Source organism: Aegilops tauschii, chromosome 1 (genome assembly GCF_002575655.3).
Source record: "Aegilops tauschii subsp. strangulata cultivar AL8/78 chromosome 1, Aet v6.0, whole genome shotgun sequence".
NCBI lineage: Eukaryota > Viridiplantae > Streptophyta > Magnoliopsida > Poales > Poaceae > Aegilops > Aegilops tauschii.
Genome location: NC_053035.3, coordinates 471,240,135 through 471,250,596, shown reverse-complemented (window position 1 = coordinate 471,250,596; position 10,462 = coordinate 471,240,135). Strand labels below are relative to the sequence as shown.

Genomic DNA, 10,462 nt, shown 5'->3' with positions numbered 1-10,462 from the left:
TCTAATTGCACACATATTGATGTTTAGTTGGCAGGTAGACTAGTTCGTTGAAACATACCCATGCGGGATCTAGTTTTGAAGAGCATGTTGCGATGATTCCAACGGTGAAAACAGATCGCAATTCCGATGTGCGGATTAAAAGTTATGCCTTTTTAAAATTCTGAAACCACAAATAAATGCATAGGAGAACAAAGCGCATGCACTGAATGATATGGATGTGTTGCTATTTAATACGTTACGGGGAAAATGGATTAGATGAGAAAGATTTCCTAATTAGGAAAGGGGACAATTTTTTTTCTTAAATAACCGGCCGCTCGCTAACCATACTGAGCGGCTAGGCGCCGGCTAGACGCGTCCAAGTCCAAAACCCCATGCGGAGAGTTCGGGTTTGTCAAAAAGCACACATACATAGAGAGAGAAAATACAGAAACAAACACGCAAAAGACACGCGTCGCACGGAAGAGGCAAGCCACGGTCCGCCGGCTGAAACGAACGTTTCCAAAGTCCAAAACCCCAGGCGGAGGCGGAGGCTACAAAGTGTAGTCCTACTGGTCTGACTAATGACTATAAATCCCAGCACGAGAGCTTCGCGGGTGTCTCAAACGGAACACCGGAACGCCACCGCGCCGGAGAGATCCAGCCCCCGCCGATCCATGGCTCCCGCGGCGGCGCAGCTCCTCTTCCTCACCCTCGCCGTCGCCTCCTCCCTCGCCGTGGGCGCGGAGGCCCTCCGGTCGCTGGGCGTCGGCGACGGGGCCACCGCGCAGGGGGACTACGCCGTGGAGCTCGACGCCACCAGCTTCGACGCCTTCCTCACGGCATCGCGAGAGTCCTTCGCCGTCGTCGAGTTCTTCGCCCACTGGTCAGTCGGCCCCCGGCTTGATTCGCGTCTTATTTAATTCGATACGGATTGCTTCGATTCGATTCGATCGGAGCGTTTGATCTGGAATGGCGAGATGGATGCGTACCGAGGATTCGGGATAGCTCGATGGCCCGAGATGTGACACGGAGTTTCATGCCGTTGTCGATCTGTCAGTCGCAAATAGAAACTGATTAGTTCGTCTCGGATTTCAGCAGCTGAATTGGAGTACGATATTAGCCCCTCCCGTGTAGTAGTTTTACTTGTACTTTCTTCGTGTTATGTCTGAAATCGCTACAGACCGGAACATGATGATTTTGTTAGCTCATACTAGGAATTTTCATTGATCAAAGAATATATTTTCTCAAATGCTAACGCCCACGCGTGTGGCAGTTTTGCAAATCGCCCACACGCGTGAATCACCGTCCAGTCGAGTTTGCACAAATCTTGACACATTGAGGCAGAATTTGCGTGTCACGTAGGACGGGCTGGTGTGTGGGCGTTGGAGAGTTCGCCCACACGCCCCGCAGCACGCGGTTTGCCAGCTGCGCTGTGTGGGTGAACTAGTTTCTGCCCACACAGCCATCACCTAGTCCACGCGCGTGGGGGCGAACTACTTTTCGCCCACACGGCGCTCGTACGTTGTTGGATGGCAGCTGCAGTTACGCGTACGTGGCAACTAGGTAACGCATATGGCAACTATGATTCGTTGCAAGACGACAATTGCAGTTGTGCATACGTGGCAACCATATAAACACACATGACAATTGTGATTAACCATACATGACAACTATGGTTAGACCACACGTAGCAACTAGGTAAACACACATGGCAACTACTGTTTGACCATATGTGGCAAGTAGTAACCATGGTTTGATTACACGCGGCAACAACCATAAATTAGACATGACAACTATAATTAACCAAAACAGATAGAGTTGCCATGCTTTTACAACTACATTTGCCATCCCAGATAACTACATCTGCCATCCCGCGGGTACCTAATGTAGCTGCGCCAGGACGTGTGGGCATTTTTGCTTCGTGCCACACGCGCGGGGTGGAGACGAGTATTACTTGTTGGGCGTGTGGCACGAAGTAGCTGCGCCCACACGTGTTGGCAATTCTAATGTTTGCCCACACACAGCCCGTGTGGGCTGCCTCCTGCTCACGCCACACACGTTGTGTGGGCGGATGTCTAGTATGCCACACGTGTGGGCGTTATCGGCGTCCTATATTTTTTGTGTCCCTAGTAAATTGCTTCTTCCAAATTTGAATTCATCTCTGCCTACCATATTGTCCACTAATTCTACCATTGACCATGGAAAATTTGAAGGATTGACTGGCTTACCTTTGTGGAAACATACTCTTTACACCTGTTGGTACTCTATTTCAATCCTGCTTAATGCTATTTGTTACCGTCTTGTTTTATTTCTGCTAACTAAATGCTTATCGTGCTTGTGTAGGTGTCCAGCTTGCAGAAACTACAAGGTATTGAGCCTATGGTGGTAGAATGTATCATATGTATTCATATGATCTGGAAAGCCACTCTTGCTAATTTCAGTTTCTTCCTTACCTGCAGCCTCATTATGAGAAGGTTGCAAAACTTTTCAACGGTCCAGATGCTGCACATCCTGGGAGAGTACTGATGGCTAGGATTGATTGTGCATCAAAGGTACAGTACTTCTCATGAAGGGTGATAATTTTCATCAGACTGCTGAAGCTAAACTAATAAGCACTTTAAAGGGGATATTTTGGTGATTCTGTTACTGTAAGATGAGATAACCTAGAGAAGTACCGATGTGTATCTTCAGTTTATAGTTGTCCTGTTTGTTATTGTCACCTGAAGGCTAGAAATGAGCTTCTTCTCACGTGAAAGATTAGTCTCTCATTTGATTTATTTTAATTTCCATTTTTGTCACAAACCTAATAATGTACTCCCTCCGTCCAAATTTTTTTGTCTTAGATTTGTCTACTTACGGATGTATCTATTCACATTTTAGTGTTAGATACATCCATATCTAAATAAATTTAAGACAAGAATTTTGGGACGGAGGGAGTACCAATTAGTTCCTCAAGCAGTGGTGTGCATTGGCATGCAGTGATGTTTTATTTCTTTTGAATGTTTGACAGCACAGGTGAACATAGATCTTTGCAATAGATTTTCTGTTGACCATTATCCTTTCCTACTTTGGGGTCCCCCACCAAAATTTGCTAACACTAAGTGGGACCGGAAGCAAGAGAAAAGCGAAATAAAATTGATTGATGATGGAAGAACAGCAGAGCGTTTACTTAAGTGGATAAATAAGCAAATGGAAAGGCAAGTTTTTCTCCTCAATATTTCACTATCGCTAAAGCTTCAGTTGATATGTCATCTACCGAACTATCACATTTTATGCACCTATATTTGTTGACTGTGTTGCTGAACTAAGTACACAGGTGTGTATATTTGGGCTAAATCTTATGTGTTTATAACTTAGATGCTTCTATGTTTTGGTTCGGTTCTACCATTACAGGCATGATGGATTTTATTAATACACCCTCTTTATGCTATGCACAGCTCTTTTACTTTGGATGACAAAAAGTATGAGAACGAAAATATGCTTCAAAACAATGCTTCATATCCTAAACAGGTACAACTGCATACTTTATTTGTCGAGCCAAAGTGCATAAAATATTGTGTCATGCACTAACAAGCAGTCTGTTGACGTACTTAATCTGTTGTCTTAGGTTGTTCAAGCAATTTACGATGTTGCGGAAGCAACAGCTCATGTATTACAGAAAATTTTGGAGCACAAGGTTCTACTTAAATGATCAAAATTCACGATTAAAAGTGGCAGAGCTAGCCCATGTGTGGAACGAGCTAGTTCAATGTTCTATGTTGGAAGAGTGAAGGGAGATGGTTTATGGGGGCTCGTTTGTCCACAAAATACTGTTGATTATTGGTACTGCTTAGTACACATGATTAGTGTACCACAATTTATGGGAAATATTATACTCAGTTGAATGTTGATCCAAAATGAGTCAAAGAGAGTGGTATGTGGTTTTTCTGGAACACTTGAGGTGTCTGTTGGGTAACGTAGTAATTTTAAAAAAATTCCTACGCACACGAAAGATCATGGTGATGCATAGAAACGAGAGGGGAGAGTGTCGTCCACGTACCCTCGTAGACCGTAAGCAGAAGCGTTATGACAATGCGGTTGATGTAGTTGTACGTCTTCACGATCGACCGATCCTAGTACCGAATGTACGGCACCTCCGCGATCAGCACACGTTCAGCTCGGTGACGTCCCACGAACTCACGATCCAGTAGAGCTTCGAGGGAGAGCTCTGTCAGCACGACGGCGTGATGACGGTGATGATAAAGTTACCGACGCAGGGCTTCGCCTAAGCACCGCTACGATATGACCGAAGTGGATTATGGTAGAGGGGGGCACCGCACACGGCTAAGAGATCAATGATCAACTTGTGTGTCTATGGGGTGCCCCCCTCCCCCGTATATAAAGGAGTGGAGGAGGGGGAGGAGGCCGGCCTCGTAGGCGCGCCCCAAGGGGAGTCCTACTCCCACCGGGAGTAGGAACCCCCCCTTCCCTAGTTGGATTAGGAGAGAAGGAAGGGGGAGGAAGGAGGAAGGAAAGGGGGGGCCCCCTTCCCAATCGAAAACACTAACGCCCACACGTGTGGGCGTCTGGCAACTCGCCCACACGCATGGATCCTCGTCCAACCAATTCTGCACGAATCTTGGCGCGTTCTAGCAGTTTTTGTGTGCCACGTAGGACTAAGCTGGTGTGTGGTCATTCATCCGGTCGCCCACCCGTCCTTTTTCACCACACGGGGGGTCTGGTGTGTGGGCGTTTAGCAATTCACCCACGCACCAGTTTTCACGCACGCAGAGGGGGCTGGTGTGTGGGCGTTTATCACTTCGCCCACACGCCCGTCTCCTCGCCCACACCCAAAGCTGGCAGTTGCCATGTGTTTCTGCAGGGTACATGGCAACTGTCCTAGCTTTGCTTGTAAGCAGATGGCAACTCTCTTTCACCCGAGTTGCCATGTGTTTTTGCATGGTACATGGCAACTGCCCTAGCGTGCACGTAAGCAGATGGCAACTCTTTCTCTTTTACATGGCAACTGCCCTAGCGTGCTTGTGAGCACATGACAACTCTCTCTTTTACCCGAACATATTTTTTTGCCATGCCTTTTTGTAGTGCTACATGGCAACTGCCTGGTGTTAGTGGGTGGCAACTCCTAAAATTTTGAAATCATGGCAACTGCAGTAGACCCGACCATACATGGCAACTGCAGTTGAGCAACCATGGCAACTGTAGTTGTCCGACATGGCAACCGAAGTTCAGCGACATGGCAACTACAGTTAAACGAACATGGACGAGGGTCTGGACCATGGCAACCGCGGGACGCGCGGTGACTGTCACGCGGGGCGTGCGGGACCACGAGGTACGAGGCCTGACGTACGGGGCGTGTGGGCGTTATCTATTTCGCGCCACACGCACGCGTGTGAGAGGGATCGGGAGGGGAAAAAAGAGGTGTGTGGGCATTACTTGTTTTGCCCACACGTAGGTCTGTGGGTTGTTCCTCTTATACACCACACAAAATGTGTGGGCAGACCCCCTAACGCCCACACGTGTGGCACTTATCGGCGTCCCTTCCCAATTCGGATTGGGCTTGGGGGGGGGGGCGCCCCCTCCTTTGCTCCTTTCCCCTCTCTCCCACTAAGGCCCAATAAGGCCCATATGCCTCCCGGGGGGTTCCGGTAACCTCCCGGTGCTCCGGTATACTCCCGATCTCACCCGGAACCATTCCGATGTCCAAATATAGTCGTCCAATATATCGATCTTTATGTCTCGACCGTTTCGAGACTCCTCGTCATGTCCGTGATCATATCCGGGAGTACGAACTACTTTCGGTACATCAAAACACGTAAACTCATAATACCGATCATCACCGAACGTTAAGCGTGCGGACCCTACGGGTTCGAGAACTATGTAGACATGACCGAGACACGTCTCCGGTCAATAACCAATAGCGGAACCTAGATGCTCATATTGGCTCCTACATATTCTACGATGATCTTTATCAGTCAAACCGCATAACAACATACGTTGTTCCTTTTGTCATCGGTATGTTACTTGCCCGAGATTCGATCGTCGGTATCTCAATACCTAGTTCAATCTCGTTACCGGCAAGTCTCTTTACTCGTTCCGTAACGCATCATCTCATGACTAACTCATTAGTCACATTGCTTGCAAGGCTTATAGTGATGTGCATTACCGAGAGGGCCCAGAGATACCTCTCCGACAATCGGAGTGACAAATCCTAATCTCGATCTATGCCAACTCAACAAGTACCATCGGAGACACCTGTAGTGCACCTTTATAATCACCCAGTTACGTTGTGATGTTTGGTAGCACACAAAGTGTTCCTCCGGTATTCGGGAGTTGCATAATCTCATTGTCATAGGAACATGTATAAGTCATGAAGAAAGCAATAGCAATATAATAAACGATCAAGTGCTAAGCTAACGGAGTGGGTCAAGTCAATCACATCATTCTCTAATGATGTGATCCCGTTAATCAAATGACAACTCATGTCTATGGTTAGGAAACATAACCATCTTTGATTCAATGAGCTAGTCAAGTAGAGGCATACTAGTGACACTATGTTTGTCTATGTGTTCACACATGTACTAAGTTTCCGGTTAATACAATTCTAGCATGAATAATAAACATTTATCATGATATAAGGAAATAGAAATAACAACTTTATTATTGCCTCTAGGGCATATTTCCTTCAGTCTCCCACTTGCACTAGAGTCAATAATCTAGATTACACAGTAATGATTCTAACACCCATGGAGTCTTGGTGCTGATCATGTTTTGCTCGTGAGAGAGGCTTAGTCAACGGGTCTGCAACATTCAGATCCGTATGTATCTTGCAAATCTCTATGTATCCCTCCTTGACTTGATCGCGGATGGAATTGAAGCGTCTCTTGATGTGCTTGGTTCTCTTGTGAAATATGGATTCCTTTGCCAAGGCAATTGTACCAGTATTGTCACAAAAGATTTTCATTGGACCCAATGCACTAGGTATGACACCTAGATCGGATATGAACTCCTTCATCCAGACTCCTTCATTTGCTGCTTCCGAAGCAGCTATGTACTCCGCTTCACACGTAGATCCCGCCACGACACTTTGTTTAGAACTGCACCAACTGACAGCTCCACCGTTCAATATAAACACATATCCGGTTTGTGACTTAGACTCATCCATATCAGTGTCAAAGCTTGCATCGACGTAACCATTTACGACGAGCTCTTTGTCACCTCCATAAACGAGAAACATATCCTTAGTCCTTTTCGGGTATTTCAGGATGTTCTTGACCGCTGTCCAGTGATCCACTCCTGGATTACTTTGGTACCTCTCTGCTAAACTAATAGCAAGGCGCACATCAGGTCTGGTACACAGCATTGCATACATGATAGAGCCTATGGCTGAAGCATAGGGAACACCTTTCATTTTCTCTCTATCTTCTGCAGTGGTCGGGCATTGAGTCTGACTCAACTACACACCTTGTAACACAGGCAAGAACCCTTTCTTTGCTTGATCCATTTTGAACTTCTTCAAAACTTTATCAAGGTATGTGCTTTGTGAAAGTCCAATTAAGCATCTTGATCTATCTCTATAGATCTTGATGCCCAATATATAAGCAGCTTCACCGAGGTCTTTCATTGAAAAACTCTTATTCAAGTATCCTGTTATGCTATCCAGAAATTCTATATCATTTCCAATCAACAATATGTCATCCACATATAATATTAGAAATGCTACAGAGCTCCCACTCACTTTCTTGTAAATACAGGCTTCTCCAAAAGTCTGTATAAAACCATATGCTTTGATCACACTATCAAAACGTTTATTCCAACTCCGAGAGGCTTGCACCAGTCCATAAATGGATCGCTGGAGCTTGCACACTTTGTTAGCACTCTTTGGATCGATAAAACCTTCAGGTTGCATCATATACAACTCTGCTTCTAGAAATCCATTCAGGAATGCAGCCTTTACATCCATTTGCCAAATTTCATAATCATAAAATGCGGCAATTGCTAACATGATTCGGACAGACTTAAGCATCGCTACGGGTGAGAAGGTCTCATCGTAGTCAACTCCTTAAACTTATCGAAAACCTTTCGCGACAAGTCGAGCTTTGTAGACAGTAACGTTACCGTCAGCGCCAGTCTTCTTCTTGAAAATCATTTATTCTCGATGGCTTGCCGATCATCGGGCAAGTCAACCAAAGTCCACACTTTGTTCTCATACATGGATCCCATCTCAGATTTCATGGCCTCAAGCCATTTTGCGGAATCTGGGCTCATCATCGCTTCCTCATAGTTCGTAGGTTCATCATGGTCAAGTAACATGACCTCCAGAACAGGATTACCGTACCACTCTGGTGCGAATCTTACTCTGGTTGACCTACGAGGTTCTGTAGTAACTTGATCTGAAGATACATGATCATCATCATTAGATTCCTCACTAATTGGTGTAGGAATCACAGGAACAGATTTCTGTGATGAACTACTTTCCAATAAGGGAGTAGGTACAATTACCTCGTCAAGTTCTACTTTCCTCCCACTCACTTCTTTCGAGAGAAACTCCTTCTCTAGAAAGGATCCATTCTTAGCAACGAATGTTTTGCCTTCGGATCTGTGATAGAAGGTGTACTCAACAGTCTCCTTTGGGTATCCTATGAAGACACATTTCTCCGATTTGGGTTCGAGCTTATCAGGTTGAAGTTTTTTCACATAAGCATCGCTGCACCAACTTTAAGAAACGACAACTTTGGTTTCTTGCCAAACCACAGCTCATAAGGCGTCGTCTCAACGGATTTAGATGGTGCCCTATTTAATGTTAATGCATCCGTCTTTAAAGCATAACCCCGAAATGATAGCGGTAATCAGTAAGAGACATCATAGATCGCACCATATCAAGTAAAGTACGATTACGACGTTCGGACACACCATTACGCTGTGGTGTTCCGGGTGGCGTGAGTTGCGAAACTATTCCGCATTGTTTCAAATGAAGACCAAACTCGTAACTCAAATATTCTCCTCCACGATCAGATCGTAGAAACTTTATTTTCTTTTTACGATGATTTTCCACTTCACTCTGAAATTCTTTGAACTTTTCAAATGTTTCAGACTTGTGTTTCATCAAGTAGATATACCCATATCTGCTCAAATCATCTGTGAAGGTGAGAAAATAACGATACCCGCCGCGAGCCTTGCTACCTCTTGAGCACTGCGTTGGTTTTCCCTTGAAGAGGAAAGGGTGATGCAGTAAAGTAGCGTAAGTATTTCCCTCAGTTTTGAGAACCAAGGTATCAATCCAGTAGGAGACCACGCGCGAGTCCCACGCACCTACACAAACAAACAAGAACCTCGCAACCAACGCGATAAAGGGGTTGTCAATCCCTTCACGGTCACTTACGAGAGTGAGATCTGATAGTAAAATAAACGAAAATAGAAATAGCAAAGTGTTGGAAGATTAATATGATGGAAAATAGACCCGGGGGCCATAGGTTTCACTAGTGGCTTCTCTCAAGATAGCATAAGTATTGCGATGGGTAAACAAATTACTGTCGAGCAATTGATAGAATTGAGCATAGTTATGAGAATATCTAGGTATGATCATGTATATAGGCATCACGTCCGCGACAAGTAGACCGACTCCTGCCTGCATCTACTACTATTACTCCACACATCGACCGACTCCTGCCTGCATCTAGAGTATTAAGTTCATGAAGAAGAGAGTAATGCTTTAAGTAAGATGACATGATGTAGATGTTGGGGATCGTAGCAGAATTTTAAAATTTCCTACGCATCACCAAGATCCATCTATGGAGTATACTAGCAACGAGGGGAAAGGAGTGCATCTACATACCTTTGTAGATCGCGAGCGGAAGCGTTCTAATGAACGGGGTTGATGGAGTCGTACTCGCCGTGATCCAAATCACCGATGACCGAGTGCCGAACGGACGGCACCTCCGCGTTCAACACACGTACGGAGCAGCGACGTCTCCTCCTTATTGATCCAGCAAGGGGGAAGGAGAGGTTGATGGAGATCCAGCAGCACGATGGCGTGGTGGTGGAAGTAGCGGGATCCCGGCAGGGCTTCGCCAAGCGCAAGCGGGAGGGAGAGGTGTTGCAGGGGGAGAGGGAGGCGCCAAAAGCTAGGGTACAGAAGCCCTCCCTCCCCCCTATATATAGGCCCCCTGGAGGGGGGGCGCCGGCCTTGGTACCCATCTATAAGCGGGGGCGGCGGCCAGGGGAGGAAACTTCCCCCCCAAGTCAAGTGGGGCGCCCCCCACCCCCAGGGTTTCCAACCCTAGGCGCAGGGGAGGCCCATGGGGGGCGCCCCAGCCCACTAAGGGCTGGTTCCCTTCCCACTTCAGCCCATGGGGCCCTCCGGAATAGGTGGCCCCACCCGGTGGACCCCCGGGACCCTTCCGGTGGTCCCGGTACAATACCGATAACCCCCGAAACTTTCCCGGTGGCCGAAACTGGACTTCCTATATATAATTCTTCACCTCCG

General features: G+C 46.5%; 1 protein-coding gene across 1 annotated transcript; it reads left to right on the top strand.

Moving 5' to 3' along the window:
• The first annotated feature begins 605 nt into the window (after positions 1-605).
• LOC120968632 (sulfhydryl oxidase 1-like) lies at positions 606-3,911 on the top strand. The gene is made up of 6 exons (XM_040395540.3): positions 606-862; positions 2,323-2,347; positions 2,439-2,531; positions 2,995-3,176; positions 3,417-3,489; positions 3,587-3,911. Exons 1-6 carry the CDS (start codon positions 654-656, stop codon positions 3,668-3,670), a joined length of 666 nt encoding a protein of 221 aa, XP_040251474.1. The 5' UTR covers positions 606-653; the 3' UTR covers positions 3,671-3,911.
• Positions 3,912-10,462: the final 6,551 nt, after the last annotated feature.